At 49.4% G+C, this 23062-nt stretch overlaps 1 protein-coding gene across 5 annotated transcripts in view; it reads right to left on the reverse strand.

The window, feature by feature from the left end:
- Positions 1 to 520: 520 nt before the first annotated feature.
- The window catches only part of LOC147641252 (uncharacterized), a 78467-nt gene continuing 55925 nt past the window's right edge, over positions 521 to 23062 (reverse strand). For 2 of the 5 annotated variants that reach the window (XM_086819688.1, XM_086819724.1), the window contains exons 2-7: positions 21637 to 21781; positions 21525 to 21554; positions 20897 to 20998; positions 1135 to 1242; positions 985 to 1039; positions 521 to 871 (exon numbers count right to left, since the gene is read on the reverse strand). In XM_086819688.1, the coding sequence (XP_086675814.1) occupies positions 827 to 871; positions 985 to 1039; positions 1135 to 1242; positions 20897 to 20998; positions 21525 to 21554; positions 21637 to 21746 (450 nt within the window). In that variant the 5' untranslated portion in view covers positions 21747 to 21781 and the 3' untranslated portion in view covers positions 521 to 826. Of the gene's footprint in view, positions 872 to 984; positions 1040 to 1134; positions 1243 to 20896; positions 20999 to 21524; positions 21555 to 21636; positions 21785 to 21878; positions 21946 to 23062 lie in introns of all 5 variants that reach the window. The other 3 variants (XM_086819696.1, XM_086819705.1, XM_086819714.1) reach the window with 3 other exon arrangements.

Consider the following 23062-nt stretch of genomic DNA (forward strand, 5'->3'; position numbering starts at 1 on the left):
ATCTTCACGTAATCCTTTTACATAGGTAGCTGGTTTGTTTCTTTTTCCACGACCTTGTCACTTCATGGATTTTTTTCATAACACTTTCTTGGTCTCATAAACCCTCTCTCACGTGATCCTTTTACATAGGTAATTAGTTTGTTTCTTTTTCCATGACCTAGTCACTTCATGGATTTTTTTCGTGACACTTTCTTGGTCTCATAGACCCTCTGAGTCTTTCATAGACATAAATATAACTTTCTTTCTTTCTCCTTTCCTATTTCATGAGGCAAGCCTCATAAAAGTATTTAAAATACCGTCTCAAAAAAAAAAAAAAAAACTGAAGGCATGCCTATCGAGAACCCTTTTTAACTTGTTTGAAATTGGGTCCTAATATGTACCAGCAAACATTTGCCAAAGCATTGTGTCCATGTCTTGAATTCAACAAATGAAACCTTTTAAGAGAGGGCATCAGTAACCATATGTGCATGGAGGAACCTAGACCTCACCAAGAAAAACAAGGAACCTGAAACTTGGCAGCTTTTGCTTGGCTACTTATACTTGCAAAATTGATCAAAACGCCTGAAGTTACATGCTATGGTGTTCAATGTAGTTCAGTCATCAGTACAATTTCTGATAGCCACCTTGTTGCTATATTTCAAGGTGTATTTAGAGAAGTTGGCAGCCGAGGCTGCTCGACTGCATCTCAAGATTACCAATTACCTTAAGAAACAAACAATTTCCCAACAATTAACCTGGAGGGTTTGTCCAGACATTCTAGCTAATCCTCTCAACAAATCATTTATACTTACCAAGCTAGAACAGTTTAACCGCTCCATTTCCCAAACTACCCTTGAGATAGATTCATCAGCTCTTTGATCCCCTCACCGACCTGAGAAAACAGTACCAAATTGAGGACAAAGGTCTTAAAAGTCTCTCTGAACTAATGCAGCGCACTCCCAACATGCATAAACTCAATAATGAAATTCCAAGAGCAGTTCCAACCAGCTTTATCTGGGCTTTAATATTGGCTATCTGGTGGGTGTGCTTCTCAACTTGTCTGAACAGCATAGCAAACAAATCAGTATGACATTAACAATTAATTAAAGTAGAAAATCAATCATCCCACAGGACAAAAATGCCATCCATACATACCTGGCTAACAATTCTTCTTTCACCGATATGAAATGCAAAGCCTCGGGCCATGTGAACTCCACATGGAATCCCAATCCTATGTTCACGAATATTCTGCTCGTATCAGGCCTGCAAAAAATGATGCATGCATTCCTTCACAAAGAACAGTGCTTGATTTGCGATAATTGCAAAGAATAGTGCATGAAACATGCAAAATGATACAGGATGAAGATTTATATACGTCAAGCAAGCCACTCTTATTTATTACACATTCATGCACCCTTGTATACTTCACTACTGAACTTTGGCTCCTAGGTTTCTTGTGTCTGCAGGACGAGTCCTAGGCAACACTTGTCCGGGAAGTCAATGATCCTAGAAAGTGGGTCAAGTCCCTCATGGAATTGACAGTCCTCTGTCTCAATCTCTGCGTGGCATAATCGGCAGATCCTCTCCTCCCTGGGTCTCCCTATGAGCTCCGCAGATCTGAAGACCCACTCAGCTCTCCCTATCTCCACTCTGAGGAGCGAGTGGGATTAAATCCGTATTTGGCAATCGCAATCCACATGGCATGGGACATGTGAGCAGACCCAGATCTATCATCTCAAATGACGAATGTAATTTTGAATGCTGAAATACTGGCATCATTAGGTCTCGTGAGTAGCATGACATCCACATAAAGGATGAGCACAATCAAATCCTCTCCATCCTTCTAAACATAGAGGGTGTTCTCAGTTAGGATATTCTAGAAACCTTGACCAATCAAGTATGCATGGATTTTCTCATACCAAGCTCTAGGAGCTTGCTTAAGACCATATAATGCCTTCCTTAACCTGCATACTTTATGTTCCTGACCAGGTTGCACAAAACCAATGGGTTGTGAGACATACTTCTTCACACAAATCACATTGCATTGCATTGACAACTTTGTCTTATCTCTTAAGCATCACTAAGTCAAGTTTTAGTTAGCCTAAGGTAGTAATCACAACCTTAGGCTAACTAAAACTTCACTTAATGATGCTTAAGAGAAAAGACAAAGTTGTCAATGCAATGCAATGCAGCTATATTATATGCAATGGTTACAAATGTGATCTATGAATAGATCTATGCTGAATATCCTTCTCAGAATGAGAGAGATATACTAAATGCTGATGGAGAATGACTGTTCCTTGCTCCGCTGCTGAGGTCCACCCTTGGATGCTGGCTTCCCCCAATGTAGGAGGTAGGAAGATGAACTATATGTTGGATATGTTGTCTATACTGCTGATCTATTGTCACCCTTGCTCCCTGGATAGGAAACACTGAAGAGAAGATGAGATATGATGCTGACTCTATGTTGAACTGTATCCCCTTGTCTCCTAGGAAGGAAAACGCTGAGAAGATCGAGATGATATGAACTGAATTGATGCGATATATATATACCTAGATGAATCCAGGAACATGCCCAAATTCACCTTTTAGGAACATGCATGTTATATACTCATGGTAGTCAACCCACAAGACTATATAACTATCAACTCCATTATGCATAGTATGGACTAGATACTACGACATCCCCACTAACGTCATCAGTGCCCAATAGTGGGTGTAGAACTCTGTATCAAGATATGCTCTCTCTCTCACACACACACATAAGAGCATATATTCACACAAAGCCCTTCGTACTGAGTTTCTGTCAAACCTTCGGAGATGTAGGGCAGACTCAGCCATAATGAAGCCTAGCACTAAGGGAAGTAGCAAATAGAAAGAATTAGTACAACAAATAACTAGTTGATAGGGCAAATGCACTGCCAAAGATAGAAAGAATTAGCACAATATCAATTGATGCGATGCCTTTTATATGCTGATCTGATGCTAGTTGGGCAGATAGACTGTTGTTAGGCAGATGTAAATGCTCACGACTGCCAGAAATGCTCTATTAAATGCTGTCGACTGCTGCTACAGCCATCGGCTGGTCACAACAGTCCACAAACTGATGTATTTAAATGCCCGAAATGCTCATGAAGACTTATGTGCTGATGGTGGTGCTAACACAGCCCCATGCTTATGCTGTGATTAATGCCTAGATTATACTTGGATTAATGCTTAAATGTCCTACTTAATACTTATGAATGCTAAGATATGCCATGTCACTGGTACACGTGATGGCTGTGCACGTGACAAAACACCCTCATATGATCAGCTTTGGACTTCCTTTCAAACCAAGCTTCATAAGGCGTGAATTGTCTTCAATGCCTTGGTTGGACATTTGTTAAGCACATAGGTAGCACAAGCAATAGCTTCCATTCAGAACCTAACCTGTGTGGCAATTTTTGTGCCTTAACCATGCATTGTGCCATCTCCATAAGAGACTTGTCCTTCCTCTCAGCCACACCATTTTGCTGAGGTGTGTATGGCACATGCGTTGATGCTTTATGTCTCTTTCCAACAAATAAGCATTGAAAGAATGTGACTTGTATTCACACTCTGTATGTAGGGTTTGAATATTCAGATTTGTCTCATTCTCAACCATAGACAGAAATTGTTGAAAGCATATGAACACATCTAACTTTAATCACCAATATCAATGAGATAATCATATGCCAATGAAAATCACGAACCAGGTGCTAAGACACTTAAATAAGTGCCATGCACAAGAAACTAGTGCCTCGCACAGAAACATGTGCTATGTACACAAATTGGTGCCATTCAAGAGCACAAACCATGGTGACAGAAAAGCTGGATCTCCATAGTTCTGGCAATCCTTTCTCCCAATCCCAACAGTTTCCATGTTCTCCCATACAATCCCAACTCTGATCAACAAGCATGGTGTGGAAACAATGAAACATTCACTCCATAATCGCAACACGAATCCACGTGTATAGTGGAGTGTTCATTGAATTGCCCTCTCACAATCCCAACATGAATCCACATGCATAGTGAGATGAACAATGAACCTCTTGGCCTCTGTAGGGGGAGATAGTGCTTCCAATAAGTGCGGATATCATAATCATGTCCCAAGTAAATGGGCAAGACAAATCAGTCCCATAAGTCCAGATATCATAATCCAAGCTCAAAGCACACAAACATGTGCCAATCCACATGACCCTTGGCATACACATAAGTCCCTTGCCAACCAGGTATCATGTCCACTTTACCACTTGCACTCCGTGTTGGTACTCTGACCACACATCTTGGATGAGAGGTGGGCTCAAGTAACAAGATAAAACAATCACTCGCAGGCATAATTAGCCTCGTGTTCCATAAGCATTTCTGCTGCACATAGTTTATAGGCATTTCGGCCACCAACTCACTCTACCCTCTGAAGTGCCCATGTTCCCTTCCATCTGCTCTCTATTGTTCCACCCACACATGGTAGAAACAATCTTCAAGAGAGCATGTAGGACAAGAGAACACTACACACGGTATGTTGTGCTCCACACTACCCTCTGAAGTGCCCATGTTTCCTTCCATTTGCTCTCTATTGTTCCACCCACACATGGTAGAAACAATCTTCAAGAGAGCACGTAGGACAAAAGAACACTACACAAGGTATGTGAACCATGAGTTTCATAAGTCCAATGCATCCCAAATAAAGGGAGCCATAAAGAATATTCCATAAACCTGAGGATAGATCCAAATCCCTAGAAAAGAAGTCTAGGAATCCATAGACCTGTATACCATATCTCTTACCACATACCCCTTGGAGTAGAGGTGGACTTTATCCATAAAGCATCATATCCATGAGATATCCAAAGATTTATTCTCTATAAACTCGGACAGATTCGTCCATAGAAATTGCTTGTGAAGCCTAATATCTATATAAATCTCGTCCAGAGAAAAATAGGAAAAATATGAAAAATGAGAAAAGGCTCTGGGCGGGCACACCCACAACAATGGCCCTAATTGTACAGGTAAGAGATGAAGATGACTGCTAACACTCCCTCTCAGCTCCTGGATGTGGAACCAACCCTAGTGAGTTGGAGTGCTGCCGGAGCATAGCCTAAGGTAGAGACTTCATGAAGAGGTCCACCACATTGTCCTCCGTCGAACAAAACTCTAGCAAGATGTCATCAGCAAAAAACTTCTCACGAACAAAGTGACTCTGGATGACCGTGGGTTCCGCCAGTGGAAACCCAATCTTGCCAAGTAACCTCTGCAATCTCATCACCTCGCAAGCAACACCACAAGCAGCCCAGTACTCTGTCTCTAAAGAGGACAAGGCAATAGTTGGCTGCCTCTTGTTGCTCCATGAAATAGCTCCTGAGCCCAAGAGTAAAACCATAGCCTGATGTAGATCTCCTCATGTCTGGATCTCCTCCCCAATCTAAGTCACTCCAACCTTGGAGTCTAACTCCATTCGTCGTCCCCCCTCTAGTGTCATAGACGAGTCCAAGAAGTGGTCATGACGAAACTGCAACAAATCACCTAACTGAGAATCTGTAAAAGAGTGTTGAGAGTTTGTAGATCCCATTCTCCATTCCACCTTCCCATACAATCTGGCATGTTACTTTGTCCCGTAGAGTAACAAAATGCTCATCAAACTCCACCCGTACACCAGTCTTGCAAACCTCATGCACTAACAACAAATGAAAACCAAGAGATGGAACAAAAGAACCTGGGAGAAATGCTTCCCCCCTCTGCCATCGAGAACGATCTCTAGCCTGCCCTCACTGTGAATAGGAATAGTGGACTTGTCACCAATCAGGATGTGACCTGTGTGCCTTCTAAGATCTTTTAATAACTCTCGGGAAGGAGTCATGTGCCTGGAAGCTCCACTATCTAGAATCCAATCCCGAGTGTCCAGCTCGAAGAAGATGAAGCATCTGTGTCCATAATCTCCAAGTGCACAAAGGCTAGAGTCTTCATGGTTTACTGCTGAGGAATCTGCACCCTTCTCGGTGCTCCACTTAGGACATTTCCTCCAATAGTGACCTTTCTCACCACAATTGTTACAAGTCCTCTCTGCCTTCAAGGCGTCACGATCCAAGTCGGGCTCCTGCTCAAAAGATCTCTCTTGTGAAGACTTCCCTTCTCTCGCTCACCGCCGACGGGCTGAAGCGCTGGACTCCCTTTTCTCTCACCGACGGACTGAAGCATTTGATGCTCTCTCTCTTCTGCATACTATCGGGTAGAACTGTAGATGGCTGGAGGACTATTGGCAGGCTGCGCAGGTGCAAACGCGGTAAGGTGCAGGAGGTACAGTCGGGCAAAAGGTACAGTAAGCTGCATTGCCAGTTCTCAGTTGTGGACCCTTTTCTCTCACCGACGGACTGAAGCATTTGATGCTCTCTCTCTTCTGCATATTGTCGGGTAGAACTGCAAACGGCTGGAGGACAACCTTTCACACCCCCACAAAGGCACCAAATGCCTACCACAGAAGACTGAGGGAAGGAATCATGTCCCATGGCTCACGAAGGATTACGAAGATGGCCCGACGAGATGAGGCCCTTTATGAGGAGCTACCGCTTCACATAAGGACAGAGATGAACACCATGCGACAGGAGCTTGAAAAGGAATGGACCGAGCAGATGCATGCCCAAAGGAAAGTGATATACGAAACGCTTAAGGAAGAGATATATGTCCAATTGAAGGGAGAAATGCAAACCCAAGTACGGGATGAGATGGAATTAGCCCAAGCCTTGATGCACACGGAAATGAAAAAAGAGATGCAGAAATGGAAGGATGACATGCTCCGAGAGATTGGAATTTAGCGCATCAGTTGCATCGTACGAAGGCACTTTGAAGACATGTATGGCTGACTGCGAAAAAGACATCACAAAAATGCAAAACACTTTGGAATCATGTAAGGCAAAAGTGGCTGCAGGTGAGAAGAAAATGCATTCATGGGCTGAAATTGTCAGTGCCACAAAGAAACAAATTGAGGAAGTCAACCCATGGATTGAAGTAGTAAAAAAACAGAAGGATACACCAATCAATAAAGTAGAGGTGATGAATGCTACATTGGAAGAGGAAGCCAAGAGACGGGCATGTGCCTTACATGTACGTGTAGTTGGGTGGGAAGATAAGGGAAATCCCCAAGAGGATGCAAAAGCTCTTGCAACAAAAATTGGAGCCACTCATATACCCATTACCGGAGCATGGCGAGTAGGCAAAGATGAAACCAAGGTGAAGATATTGATCATCATGTTTGGTGACTTGGAGAAGAAGAAGGCCTTCCTCTCCAAAAGGATGGCCCTTAAGGGGGAAAAGATTTATTTGGATGAGGACCTTACACCAGCACAAATAGCACACCGGAAGGAACACATGCCGCGTGTGCTTGAGGCAAGGAAAGAGGGGAAATGGGCGGTATACAGAGATGGCCGAGTCATCATTACGGAGAGGAGGCCCGCTTGACGGTGCACGGCCTATGAGACCTTGCGATTCACGGTGTGGCATTGCAACGGAGCCCTTAGAACAGATGCAGCATACTTTCAGACACAGTGATATTGCTATGTATACGGAAACCCATCAGTGCACAAACAAGTGGCTTCCTGATGTCCGGGGTTATAGATGGGAATCAGTTTTCCGCCCTCAGCCACGCACAGTGGGAAGTACCAGAGGATCTGGAGGAGTGGCAATACTTTACAGGGAGGAGCTTCGTGACAAAATACATGTGGTACATAGAGATGCAGATGCGAGGTACATGTGGGTCCGAATATGCAGAGGGGGGCTCCGCGAGCTATATGTGGCGGTATGCTACTTTCCCCCAGCCCACTCCAGGTTTGCACCATCAGGAGAGTCGCCCTATATACCACTATATGATGATATCATGAGGTTTGCTAGCATGGGAGACATATTACTATTGGGAGACTTTAATGCACGTACAAGCACAGAGCAGACAGAGCTGTATGATACTCAAGAGGCTATGTACCGGGAGATCACGGCAGAGGATGTAGGGTTGCAGAGATCAGCACAGGATGAGGGGGAGATTACAGATTATGGCAGGCATTTTCTCACACTTGGGAGTGCACATGGGTTGGTCATATACAATGGCTTATCGAGATGGCAAGGATCAGATGCTCTCACACACTGGAACTCTTAAGGGGGAGCGAGCACAGTGGACTACTTGATGGGATCTCTTCATTGATACCTGATGTGCGGGGTTTCACGATTTCCAGTAGGCCCATTGGCATAGCAACCGATCATGCATACCTGAGTTTCACACTAGCAGGTCGATCCCCGAGAGAGGGGCCAGCCACTCATCTACCTAGGTACCCGAGATATCAGTTTACACGTGAGACAGTTGGGGTTTATCGGGATGCAGTATCTGATGGCTTGTTCGCTTTAGACCCGCATAGCCCTCTGGACAGGATCACGAGAGGATTGGCAGGTGTTCTACATGCATCTGCCTCATATGCGTTTCCCTGCACTATGATCCCTTCCACCCACCCCCGCAGCACTGCCCCACAGAACAGTTGGTATGATGATGAGTGTCATGAGACACGAGCACAGCTACAACGTGAGATTGCCATTGGATCTCACACGCATAGACAGGCCAGGGTGATCTTTCGGCGCCTTGCGCAGAGGAAGAAACGAGCCTATCTGGCTAAGCTAGAGGAGGAGGAGATCTACCAAATCTTCCTGGGGAAGGACAGCAAGAGGGCATGGAAGATGTTTCAAGAGAGATAGCCTGGTACTACGATTACTGCACCTGAGGCATGGCATACTTATGCTAGAGAGCTATATGATGCACCAGGACAGCCCCCCCTCCACTGGAAGCTAGACCGGCTAGCAGCACCTTTTTTACTAGGCGGATGGTGCTAGATGCGATAGACAGGTTACAGAATGGAAAGGCAAAGGATCATGATGGGCTAGTTGGAGAGCACTTCTCATATGCACGAGACACTTTGGCTCCGCTCATCGTACATGTGTTTAATCGTGCCATTTGTGAGGGTTTCCCGACAAGCTGGACAGAGCATATCATTGTACCACTCTTTAAGAGTGGGGACCCCATGGTACCAGGCAACTACAGGACAATCATGATTGGTCATTACTTGGCCAAATTATATGGCTCTATATTGGATTCGGAGCTGAGCCGATGGGCAGAGAGGCATGGTCATCGAGCACATGGACAGGCTGGCTTCAGGAGAGGATTTACTACCTTGGATCGCATACTGACACTTCGGGCACTTATTGAAGAGGGCAGGGCACAAAAGAGAAGGATATACTGCTGCTTTGTGAACTTCCGCAAAGCCTTCGATACCGTACCACGTGCTAGGCTTTTTTTTTTTTTGGGAAAAACGATCCTTCTATTAGTTAATGAGAAGACGCCATAAGGCTACAAAGCTCACCTCACAAGGAGGGATAATATATACAGTGAACACCGGAGCTCCACCCCCGTGGCTGGCCGCTCTCTGGGGGGGGGGGCTACCTAGTAGTACATGCGGGAGGTGAGGAGCCAAACTGGAGGCCTGTAGTGCCAAGTGACATCCTCGCCCCTCGCGGTGAGGAAAGGGCCAGGCTGCCAAGTGCGGAGGAACGCCTTGCGGCGATCTCTCATGCGATCCGAGTCGCCCTGATGTTTCCCCCAGTGTCCTCTCAAGGTGTGAATGATGTCCACCCAGAGAGCCTGTATGACCTCCGCCGGTGGAATCGCCTGGCGGTCTATGGCCTCCCTGCATCGGGCTCTCCATATGTGCCAAGCCGTCATGCTGCTGATCATCTCCCATCTGTGCCCGTCCCCCTCCTGGGAGACTGCCAAAGAAAAGTCTGGCGTCGGAACCACCGCCATCGCCCTGCCAGAGACCTGGATGGTCACACTGCCATGGACGTCCTCGTATCCAAGGGACGGGCCGCTGTCCGTGGCCCAAGCCACCGCACCCCACGTCACCATCATCTCACCTGGCGAGCCTGCAAAAACCATCCTAAGAGCGCGCTGCCAAACCTGCTGTGCCTGTGGGCAATCCCATAAGCAGTGCCGCTGCGACTCCTGTGCATGGCCGCACGGAGGGCAGGACGCTGGGTGTCTGCCAAAAGCTAGCCAAGCCCCCACAACCAGTCCTCTATGCGCTGTAAGCCAAAGAAAAAGCGTCACCTTCCGGGGCCGGAAGCTGTCCCAAAGGCGCTGCCAGAAGTCCCTAAGGAAGGCAGGGGAGAGCCCCTGTCGCCACCAATGCTCGGCCACCGCCGGGGTGCCCTCTATCCTGTGCCTCTGGATCCGCCGCCCCAGCCTCGCTGTGTACTGAAAAAAGGGGGTGCCTGGGCTGGTAGGGGCCGAATAGGGATCTCGCCAAAGCCACTCGCCTGGATCCCACTGAAGGCGAATAAGAGGCCTGCTGTCCCAAGCCCATAATCTCCAAGAATAGTCCTCCCCTATCGAGGCCGGTGAGGGGTCTACATGCCACTGTCTCTGATGAAAGCCGACCACCCGCACCCTCTGAAAGATACAACCCTGGAACTCATCCAAATCTAGACGGGTCCTCTGAAGCTGGCCTCCCTCTCCCACCTCGAAGGTGAGTGGGGCGACTCTCTCTGCTGAGCCGCAGACCGCTAGAAGGATCTCATGCCGAGTAAAGACGCCCATCCACTGTGGAGGTGGAGGGTCCTGTACTGGAGTCCACCACTCCCGGGGGACGGCCGCCTCAATGTCCTGCCTCATCAACTCTCTGCCCCTCATCCCGCTAAGTCTCCTCTCCTGAACCTCTAGAGACAGCTGCTGAAAACATATCCAGTCGTCTAAGGACTGGGCTGGGCCGGAGCTCAACGGGCCCCACGACACATGAGATCGCGATCCAACCATATGACCACTGGGAAGTCGGATCAAGGGGTTCCAGATCAATGACTGCCTCAGGCGCTCCTCATCGGTGCCCGGGGGAGTCTGGAAGAGTGACAGCCTCAAATGCTCCCAAGCCCTCAGAAGGCTAGCTGCAAAACGCTCCTCGAAACCAAGGCCCACTCCTCTGGATCGCTGCGCTATAAAGATCCATCTGATGCTGGGCGTCCAGGGGCCGCTAAGAGAAGGAGTGCGGCTGAGAATCCTGGAAACAAGAAACTCCTTCCACGGCTCAGCGCCTGGTAGGAGGCCACGAACCACCAACTTGCCAAGCAAAGCTCGGCTCTGACAAATAGGATCAACTATGCCCAGGCCGCCTCTCTCCCTCGGCTGAGTGATCACAGCCCATGCCACCTTGGCCCTGGCAGGCCGCCCGTCGCCACCGACCAAAGAAAGTTCTTGATGAGCCTCTGCACCTGGCCCAGCAAGAAGTGATGTACCACATGGTAGCAAGCAGAACCTGGTTGGCCACAACCACTCGGCCAGCCAGAGATAAACGAGCGGTACTCCAATACAGAAGCTTCTTCCGAATGCTCAGAAGAAGGGGGGCTATCTGCTGCTCCGGAGATATGTCAATGCCCACATAGCATCCCAAATAGCGCACTGTAGTGCCGGGGGCCAGCCACTGAAACCCATCAACTGGCCTCCAAGTCGGGGGGGGGGGGGGGGGGGGGGGGGGGGGGGGGGTGGCACAGAACTGACCCACAACCCACACGACTTGTGCCAGTTGATCAAAGCGCCCGAAGCTCTGCAAAACCTGTCCATGGCTGAGGCGAAGCGGCGGAGGTTCTCCTCCCCTCCCTGAAGATAGACAACAGTGTCATCCGCAAACTCCCGAGTCTAGGAGCTCCTCCGAGGTGCGGATGGGGAGCTGGAGGCCCCGCAAACCTGCATCCTGTGCCGTCAAGAAAGTGCTCATGGCCTCCGCCACAAAAAGAAAAAGAAAGGGCGCCAAGGGGCACCCCCGCCGCACCGAGCGCGAGAGCTGGAACCTCTCTCCGTGCACGCCCTATATCAGCACCTGGCTATGAGCCGATGTGTAGAGTGCAGAGACCCCACGGATCCACTGAGGGGGGAAGCCCATCCTCTCCATAGTGCCTTCCAAGAAGGCCCAGTCCACCCGATCATATGCCTTCTCGAAGTCGAGAAGGAGCACTGCCAGATCCTCCTGCCGAAATCTAGCCAAAGCCGTAGCCTCCCAGAAAGAGAAGATGTTATCCAGGATGCTCCTATCCTAGATGAAGCCTGTCTGCGTGGAGTGGATGATGTCCGGAAGGTGAGGCTAAAGCCGCCTGCTGATCGCCTTAGCTAGGACCTTGTAGGCCGTGCCTAGCAAGGTGATCGGTCTCCACTGTCTAATCTCCAGTCTGTCTCCTCCCTCTTTGGGCATCAAGTGAATCAACCCCTCTGCCATGCTGTCCGGCATGTCTCCCGACTCCATGATCTCCTGGAATGCCAATCTGAAACCCCTATGCAAGAGACCCCAGTACCTCTGGAAGAAAGCCACTGAGAGACCGTCCTCTCCTGGGCATTTGCCCCGAGGAAGTGCCTGAAGAGCCGCCTCCAGTTCCGCATCCGAGAAGGGGGAGAGAAGGGAGTGCTACAAATGGGCCGGCACAACCGGTCTCGTGAAGCTCCAGACTGCCTCCCGAGCCTCTCTCACCCTGTCATCTGCTGGCTCAGCAGAGAGCAGATCCCTGTAAAAATCTGTGGCGATCGCCCGAACCCTGGGGGGATCCACCACTACCTGGCCGTCAGCCTGCCGAAGACGCCTGAGACCCTCTCGTCTGAAGCGAGGCCCTGTCACCTCAAAGAAATCCCGAGTCACTCTGTCTCCAGCCTGTGTCCAAAAAGATGCCCGAGCATGGAATCGGAACTCCACCCTCCTCTCCTCGATGGATCTGATCTCTGTGCGAGCTGACTCCATCTGCTTTGAAATCCAAGGGCTCGTAGGATCCCTCTCCTGAAGTCTCTGAAGGGAAGCTAGACTCCTCCGCAGGCTCCTCTCCTGCTCTCTGAAAGCCTCCAGACGGTCCAGGGCAGCCTGTCTGAGCATCCTACTGATCTCCTGCAAACCCCTGTCAAGATCGCTGGCTGCCGATCCTCTCCTGAACTGAAGCTCCCGCCAGACCTGCTCAACTCTGGTCGCAATCTCGGGCTCCTCTATGAGACAATCTGGAATCCGGACGCTCTGGCCTCGCTCTCCTCTCGTAGGGTCCTCGATCTGGAGAAGCACTGGAAAGTGGTCTGAAAAAGAAGAGCCTGCAAGTATACCCACAGTGCCACCTCTATCGCAAGCCCGCTCATCAATGTAAAACCTGTCGATGCGGGAAAGGTTAACTCCTGTGGCCCGTCTATCCGAGCGCGAGAAAGATAACTCCCCTGCATCCTGCCAAACTCCGAGAGAGTCCACGGATCCTGGCCTCTCACCTGCAGCACTAGCTCCTCCCAGGCAGCGAGCTCCGGCCCATGAATGGTCTCCTGGCTGCCCCCCATCCTGTCCTCTGCATCCTCCAGCATGTTACAATCCCCCCTAGGCACCAATGGTCTGCCATGGGGAGGGACTGCCTAATGGTGCTCCAGAACTCAGCTCTCCCAGTCGCCCCATTAGGGGCGTAGAAATTGAGGAAGCCAATGCGGTCTTCCCCAACCCGAAGGATGATCCACTGCGCTCGACCCTAAACCAGAGTGCCAGAATCCACAACCTCGGATAGAAGCTGCTCGCTGACTGAGATGCATACTCCACCCTGGTTCCCCTGGGAGCCATATGCCGGTGACCAAAAAGTGTGACTCCTGCCTGGCAAAATCTTCCCGCAGGGTGCGGGTGCGCCCGGCAGAAAGGTGGTGCTCCTGGATGAAAAGGATATCTATGGGCCCTCCAACGAGAGCCCTCTAGATCTCCTGGCGAAGTCTGCCCCGACCAATGTAGCAGCGAGGTCCACCAAGACCCTGGATGTTCCATGAGAGGATCCTCATGGATGAGCTATGGCAAGTGAAGCAGCCGCCACTGGCTCACCCCTCTCAGTCGGCCCGAATGAGCTGCCCTCCACTCTGTGAGTCTTGGGCGCCGGCTTGGAGGGAGAATAGTCGCTGTCTGTCCGGGTGCGGAGTCTCTCCAAAAAGAGGGTGACCTGTCTCTGTGTCCAGCCCCACTCCACCTTCGCCCTGTCCAGGGCATAGGCGTGAGACCAATCCTCTGCATATATGTATCTAAAGGTAGGCTGCATCCTCGGGGCGGCGTGGAGGAGAATCAGCAGCACCGCCTCAACTGAGGTGTGGACCGGATCCGCCCGCCAATCTCCTATACCAAACAAGCTCATGCGGGCTGAGTGTAATCGGGTCTGCAATAGGTCCGTGAGCCCCAAGTCACTGAAGTGGTGAGAAAACTCCAGTATCTGATCACGCAAAACTTCCTCTACAGAGTTGCAATCCCATGCTGTGTCTGGGGCAACACTGAGAGGAAAGGAGAAGGCCACCATGCTGCTCACCACTGAAGGAGAACGAGATGGATAGCACACCACGCATACTCGCAAGGGCGCGACCAGTGTCTCGAACGGGCCAGCATCCAGCTGGAGACACCTGAAGAAACCGTAATCCACTGGGAGCCCCATCACTCGCGGGGGTCCCCCAGGGGAGGCTGGAGAGAACTCTGTGGCGGGCGAAGCTAGGATCGCCATCTCCACCGGCCCGGAGTGGCGGTGGAGCAGCCGCTGAACTGAACTCTGGCCTACCCAGCTGCGCTGCCCCGGGGCAGTGGGTGGTCTGGAGGAGTATCCTGGAGAGGCCAAGGGAGGGATGGTGGCTCGCGGAGAGGAGGGGGGAGAGCGAGGAGAGGATGGAGAGGCATCTGCCAGAGGAGAGGTGTCAGGGGGGGCCGCCGGGGGAGGCGGGAGGGGGGGGGGGGGAGAGGGGGTGCTCTCCGAGTGAGGGGAAGAGGGGCCGGGGGTCGCGGAGTGCGGCACGGGATCCTCAGGAATCTGCTCCATGGAGGGGGCGGGGCCCCCCGCGGGGGGAGGCGGGAGTGGGGTCTCCACATGGGAGGCTCCACCGGCGGCCTCAACAGGCACTGAGACTGAATCCTCGTCCATCGGGGTGGGACCTGCTGGCCGCCTAACCCTGACTGGAGCATAAGTGCGGGTAGGTGCCTGGACACCAGCCGGAGTCGCCTGTCCGCCACCCTGTGCTGCCTGCTGGCGTCTGCGACGGTCCCTGCGGGCCGGGCGTTTCCGCCGGAGAACCTCCTGCCATCCGCCAGCCTCCTGAGTCTGCGCGGCATCCTCCGCCGGGGGGGCCTGCTCGTCAGATGATGGCGCCTGCTGAGACGAGCCAGGGATGTCCGGTCTCTGAGGTGGATGGCCACCCCTCGGGCCTCCTGAAGGGGGTCCAGAGGCGGCAGAACGTGAAGGATGAACCCCCTTGCGGGGACAGGCGCGTGCGAGGTGGCCCATCTCCCGACAGATGTAGCACTGGCCCGGGAGGCCCGAATACTCCACGCGTTGTATCAGATGTCCTCCAGAAAGACAAGGGAGGAGGATCGTCTTCGGGAGGGACTCCGGTGACGGAGCCACAACACGAATGGCCAGGAGTCCTGCTGCCCGAGCTATCACTGAAGCCGCTGTCTGAGGCGTCTCCACCACCTGCCCGAACGCCTTGCCAATGGATGACAAGAGGGGCAAGTACTCCCTGCGGAGTCCAGGAAAGCAGATAGTGATGGGGAACCCTGTCGCGCCTGCTAGCGGGTCAGAAGCGGGGTCGAAACCGTGAGTCCATCACGCCAGGAACGCCCGGGATGAGCGGAGGGCAATGGGGCTCCGAGCCAGCACCGTCTAAGCTGCCTGGGGGGACTCGAAATCCACCTGGTAGTAGCCACGTCCCAAAAAATCGACGCTGACGATCTTGGCAGGCACGCCAACGAGGCTGCCTTGCAGAAGGTCGCGAAGCTCTCTCCGCATCGGACGGCTACCCACTATCTTGCAGACCAAGGAGGAGGCCTCAAGAGCGGATACTGTGGAAACAAACAACTGATGATCTGCATCTGTGAACTCCAGACGGAGACCGGAATCGGCAGGGGTAGTCGGAGCGGCTTCCATGGAGTCCTCCATAGGGAAAAGGCCAGAGACCGGGGTCACCAACGGGAGGGACACAGCCCTACGAGGAAACGGCGAGGCGGAAGGAGAGAGGATAGCGGGGGCGGAGCAGGGGGGGAGCTGAGGCGGGGGAGGAAAAGGGCTTGCACACACATCAGTATAGCAGGCGGAGAGATGGGGAGGGAAGGGCTGGGGGAGAGGGAGGGGGGGCAGGCGACAGGCAGCGAGGGGGTGGGGGGGGCATGCGCAGGCTGAGAGAAGGTGGTGGGGATGGCACAGTGAGGAGGAGGGAGGGGCTAGCGCAGCTGCACAAGAAGGAGAGGGAGCGAAGGAAAGGCGGGAGCTGGGGGCGCAAGGAGGCGAGGTTCGTAGGCAGGCCACCGTGTTGTTTTTTTGGGAGATGGAAACTTTATCCAATTGTGCTAGAGATCTCCCATGACATGTCTCTGATAGGGTGACCACGTACTAGGCTTATGCACAGATTGCATGAAATTGAGGTACCCGAGGATATGCAGTGGGGGATATATGCTTTGTATGAGTCTGTGAGACAGGCAGAGTCCGAGCTCGAGGCGGACTATCTGATAGGGTGACCAGCACGATAGGGGTGAAGCAGGGATGCCCACTATCGCCCACCCTCTTTGGATTGTACATTGATGCACTCTCTGATTATGTAGACAGATTGGGAAGCCCAAGGGCATGCCTGGCAAGGGTGTTGATACCCATCTTGTTATATGCTGATGATATTGTTCTAATCTCAAGACTCAGACTCTCCAGAGGGACTACAGAGACACCTGGATGCATTACAGGCTTTCTGTGCGGATAGAGATCTGACAGTGAACCTTGGGAAAACCAAGGTTATGGTGTTTAACACTACACAGGCATGGGTGACGAGATCAGAGCCTCAATTCACTTTCTGAGGGGAGCCGGTAGAGTACGTCAGGTCATATGTCTACTTGGGAGTTACTTTCACAGGACCGAGTTTCTCCTTGAAGGAGGCAGCAGCAGCTAGATTAGCTCAAGCGCATGCAGCATTGGGTGCACTTGAGAGGCAGTGTGCACACATACAATTTCAGGAGCCACGCACCAAATTGTGGCTATTTGATACGCTTGTCACATCGACCCTCCTATACGGAGCTCCAATTTGGGGGGCCAGTATACATCACAGATCTCAGAGAAGGACAGATGAGGGATGGAGGCAAATGGAGAGACCACTGATTATATGATGATTACCCACATGATTCGGAGCAAATCATCAGTACCACATGAGATTGTTCGGGCTGAGCTGGGTGCCCCACCAGTAGTAACCGAGGCCCTATTCCAGGCAGTTACCTTTTTACAGCAGCTATGGGAGCTTCCACAGCAGAGGTACTCCCGTTTGGCATTGACCTCATCCATACAGTTGGCAGAGGATGGAGATACTCATTGTTCGTACGCTCAGATGAGATCATGGTTTGACCTACATGGTTTGCGGATAGAGGCACTACCACCCTTTCAGTACAGTCTGGATTGTCCATTTTTGGATCTCACCCGCTCAGAGCAAAACCACGTGATTAGGATGGATATCATCAGAGTGGACACACGGAGGACATGGACTAACCCCCTTGAGCCCTTGGGCACGAAAATGGCTCATTACAAGAGCCATTTTCTACACCTCTCACCGGATGATTTTACCACTTGCCCGGCGTACATGGATGTACACCTATCACATGGGATACGTTGTGCCATTGGACAGATCCGGACCTCATCACACCAGCAGCGGATTGAGACAGGGCGATATGTGCATCAGATCGTGGATGACCGCATTTGTCAGCTATGCTACCAGGAGGTAGAGACAGAGGAACACTACATTTGCCGATGTACAGTCTATTATGAGATTCGAGGGAGATATCACGGCCTCTTCCGAGAGGGTTTTGGGCCGTTACGCAAGGTCATGGAGTTTGAGGATAAGAGATGCCTGGGATTGTTTCTACTTGAGCTCAGGAGACACAGAGAGACCCTCTTGGCAGACAGGAGGCCGAGCCATGATGTACCTAGACAGAGGACCCTGACAGATTTCTTCGGCACCAGCACCAGCAACCCAGCCCACACACCTCCTGATACCTCCATTGGGCCATCAGGGCACCGACCACGCTCCCAAGGAGTCACCACTGATAGAGCAGTTATCTTATGTCGTGCTCGTCGGCCACGCCCACCAAGATCCCGACCACGACATCCTCACCATCGCCAGATTAGAGCCATTATTGCTCGGTATCGGAGGCGCCTACCTCGCTTCTACGACCTCTCCATTCTAGACAGTCCCATGGCGGAGATACTTGATCTAAGGAGAGGGCAACACTTCAACTGATCAGCATACATGGATCTACCTGATATACATTTTTCAGTATTTTCCACTCAGTATCATCTCGGAGTCTTACAATTCTGTTCTTATAACTGTAGGACAATCAGTTTATTGTACTTTTTAGTCTCATTTAGTTGTTCTATTTGATGAGACACCAACTTCAGATGTACTCTCAGTTTTGGTCTCATAGGCCACTATGGCCTCTTAGAGACGTTAATATATCATTTCATTTCTGAGGGCTCTGGTGTCTCTATAAAGAAAATCATGTCCCTATTTCTCATCACGTCATCCATCCGGCCTGGGTCCGACCATAGTGCTCCATTGCAGTTTCAGCCTGCAAGCTGTATCTCCATCTCATAGGCCGCACACCTCTATGCAATCACCTTGCCATCAATGATGACATAGCCATCTCTGTAAACTGCTTTCTTCCCTTCCACTCAGGCTGCCCATACCCTTGGCATGAGCTGTTCCAGTGTTCCACTTGGGCCTATGTGAGGTCCTCATCTAAATAGATGGGGCTGCCCTCCAAACCTTGAAGATATAACAGTAATAGGGCTTGTGTGGGACGGTAAGGACTCCCTGATCACCTCTAAGGAGCGGCCTGAAGTATCCTGGAAAGTCAACCTGTGCTCCTTGTGGTAGACCATGGATCATATAACCACAGGTGGCCTAGAATAATATCCACCTGATCCAAAGGTGCCACCTTGACATCTGGCATCCACAACTTCCCAAAATCCAATAGAGCATCATCCAAGATCTCCGCACCTCAAAACTGGGTTTTGATTTCTTCCGCTTGCCCCTCATGGCGGTGGCTAGGACCATGCCACTAGTGTCCACCGTTGTGAGGCAGCTTCAACCGCCCAACCACATGGTCTACATCAACATATCATGTCGGCCGAGGATAACTAAGATCCTCCTAGACTGGGTTGAGTGAAGAGCAACGGTGGTACTAGTGGGAACGAGAGGGGAGATAGATAATTCCGGTGTTGTAGATACTGTTGGCGGCCTTCTCCTTGCCCTTACCATTCAACTTCTTCGTGTTCTTTGGACAGTCTCTTCCTCGATAACCGACTATCTCACTCGTTTCTTGAAGGTTTTGCTCATGCTCCCAAGGACCGTCTGGCAATTGGAGCATGTTGAGCGATTTGTGGATGGTTTGAAACCGTCTTTGGACGGAGACATTCGTGCACATCAGCCCTGTGATCTTTGAGATGTGGTTCGTCTTGCTATACAACACTCGAGACGCGGAAGAATTTCAAGTCTGGGACTCAACAACAGGGGCAACAAAAAGGCAAAGACAAGGGTAGCCAATCCAAGCCCAAGGATGGTAAGGACAACCCTGAAGAGCATCGCACCAAGATGGCTGCTAGACAATGCTTTTATTGTGACTCCACCGAACACAACATGAAGCATTGTCCAATGACTTTGGAGAAGCAATCGAACGAGGAGGCTTCTTCAGAACTGGAACAGCAGTCCAAGGAGAAGGCTTCTTCAAAACCGGAGGATGAGTGTGAAGGAGATGCATGTGTGCGTGTCTCAGCTTTTTTATTTCTTGGGTTGAGCACACACCCAACGTGCTTCATTGCATCAGGCCACAAGTACGAACACACGAAGTTTTCAGCCAAGTCTCTGAGGTAGAGTCTTCACAGTTTCCGTTTGCTCAGTGGAGATTCTTTGGCTTTAGTTGGTGGTTGCTTCAGTTTTTAGGGTCATTCCATGAGGACTCTTCTCACCTACCGTTTGCATTGGGTGGTAGTTTAGACATATAGGTGCCGAGCAATACCAATGGATACAGATTAAGTGCAGCATTTCTGAGGAGTATTGTTCTTAGTTCTGCTTTCTTCCTTTACAGTGCATTGGAGCTGGTGTAAGCAGTTCTTGTGCTCCATCTGAGCCGATGCATTAGTGGCTAGAGTTTGGATAGCAGAGTTTTGTTCGACCATTCTCTGAAGTGTTCTTCTCGTGGGCTACCCAAGGATACTCAAAGGTTTGCAGTGTTTTCATGGACGGTTGGACAAACGAAGAGTGCTCGATCAGGTGGAAGTTGGTCATCTGCAGGTTTCTCTAAAGGTCTTTGTCCTGACATAGCGAGGACAGCATGTGTTTAAGGAATCAACATCTTCACCTTTACTCTTTTCACATAACTATCTGGAGTGTTAACACAGAATTGTTCATATTGTCATGATCCCGGGCTAATTGAAAGGCGAACATGGGAAAGCTCTTGCGAGACAACTATATACTCGCATATCAATAGTACAAAAAGCAAACCTTGTGTAGAAGTAGACATGCCAATATTAGGCTCACATATAACTTCAAAATTCAAGAGACAATGAGTCACTAGATCAACAGGACCAAGGCTAATAGCCTCATAAAGTATACTTGATTAAACCTGGATCTGAATATATAGGTTACCAAGCACATGAATAAGCCAAGGCTGCATACTGGCTTACGCCAAACATATAGACATCACCATATTATAAGCACCCAAAACGATTAGCTCAAGTAAAACTACTAAACTCGGTTCAACAAGCAAACTAATTGAAAAAATCCAAGACATAGTGAGGCAACCTAAACTCCTGCACTTGAGTACTATTAACATGAACTCACACTTCAGCTTGTGCATACACTTCTGAGCCCATATTTACCAATGTTCTCAGCTTCTTAAGCCTTTTCTGTTCCAAAAGTTTGATGTTTTTTGATAAATCTGAGCTGAGGATAAAATGTCAAGGAAGAGGTGTTGATGATATGTTAACACATATCATTGCTATCTCCTGCAAAACTGGCCTCAAGTGGGCATCAAATCATAGTTCAGAGAAACACCGCATTGTTAGGCCCAAAATCAATTCTAAGGGTCCGAGGACCCCAAACACATTTCAGCAGTTTCAGTCGTTTTCCATTTCCAAAATGGCACGTTTAGAGCATTCCTGCTCTGCCATTTCCCCAGCAACCTCCATTTCAAGTCATGTTTATGTCAAGACTTAATTTTTTCTCTCTTCTCACCCACCTTTCTTTTGCACTCCCTTCCTTCCCTCTTTCAAATCCCTTCTTTTCCCCTCTCTATCTTCTTCTCTTGTTGATGTAGCATTTCCCCATTCTGCCCCAATCAGAATGTCATTTCTGCTCTCGTTTCTGTTTCAGACATCCGTTTCCCCATATCCAGAACTATGCATCATATAAGCATTCAAGCAGCAAAAACACGTTGGCCTGCCAACAAAATAACAACGGAAAAGGATACAATAGTTTTTGTTCCTCCATAACTTTATCCCTGCACACGTACAGCACATTAACTTGATGCATTGGCTGTGGGGAACAAAATGAGAATAATAATTTCAAAAGGCCAATCCTACCTTTGAGATAGCACATGAAGAAGGTCAGGCTTGAGCTTTTCTTCAAGAAAAGCCTCAAACTTCTGGATTTTAGCGTCCTTTTCTGCCAGTGTTCTGCTTGTTGCTGCCATCCTCTATTGGCAAACGTAAGAATCCAGGGTTGAGCCTGCTATGTTTCATTTAGATGCACAGATAACAGCACGTTAAAAACTTTAAATAGTACCTTGATATCCAAATAAAGAAAACAATAACGACTTCCCTACCCCTTCCAAAATCTCCTGATATGGAATTGGGACTGGTGCACAAGAAAGTTGTGAATAAAACGTGTCACTGACCCACAAATTGTTCACATGTTAGTATTATGGGATTTTGCATGCAAAGGTAAAATTCATTGAAAACTAAGGTTGATTTTCAGTGCTTTCTAGCCTTTTATTTGGCATTTTGTTACATAAAGAGGGAAAAAACTAGAAAAAAAATTCCATGATACATGAACAAAGCCTGGCACTAAGGATCATAACAAATAGACAGAATTATTACAACAAAAAGGTAGTTGATAGAGCATATGCACCACTAAAGATAGAAACACAGTATCAACTAGTTGCAACTTGGATAAAAACTTCACAATGTGAAATTTGCATGTCCGCTAATTTAACATAAAGATATACCTAGATCAATCCAAGAACATGCCCAAATTCACCTTATAAGAAAGTGCAATTTATAACCTCATGGTAGTCATCCACAAGACAATAAACCATCAACTCCATCATGCATAGTATGGACTAGATACTACGACATCCTCACTAACATCATCAGTGCCCAATAGTGGGTGTAGAACTTGGTATCAATATATGCTCCCACACACACACACACATAAGAGCATACATCCATACAAAGGTCTGCAACATACAATAGATTAGGTCTCTCTCCTCTATTGTGTCTTGCTAAGATATTTGTATTAATCTCCCTTATGCTTAGCATTAATCACGATGACCTTCCAGCTACATGTCAAGATCAGAGGCCATGTTTAAGTCAATGGACTACATTTTTGGGCAACCACATACTCGACGCGACAGGGCTCTCAATTTGGATGAATTTTATCTAGTCATGCACAATTGAAACATTTGGCTCAGTTGGCATAGTTGGCCAACCAGCCCTTTAGCCACTATGTAAGGAACTGACTATATTGTGAAGCTAATTTTTGCTAGTCTCTTCTTACCTTGAGGTGGAGATCTGGCAAGGAACTTATATGTATACATTTCTTAAGGGAAATAGCATTTGGGAAACATGATATTTCATAATATGTAGTGCTTGGGTGCGGGTCTCTTCCATTGGGCATGGGTGTGGACACCTTCTTAGGGTTTTGCACCCTCTTCTTGAAGAAAAGGGTAAAGATCTTGGTTGCACTTATGGGTGAGGTCTCAAGAAGCTCTTGTGCATAACCTTGGTG

The sequence above is a fragment of the Cibotium barometz genome, chromosome 2 (assembly GCF_041138505.1).
Source record: "Cibotium barometz isolate CiBa-2024 chromosome 2, ASM4113850v1, whole genome shotgun sequence".
Lineage (NCBI taxonomy): Eukaryota > Viridiplantae > Streptophyta > Polypodiopsida > Cyatheales > Cibotiaceae > Cibotium > Cibotium barometz.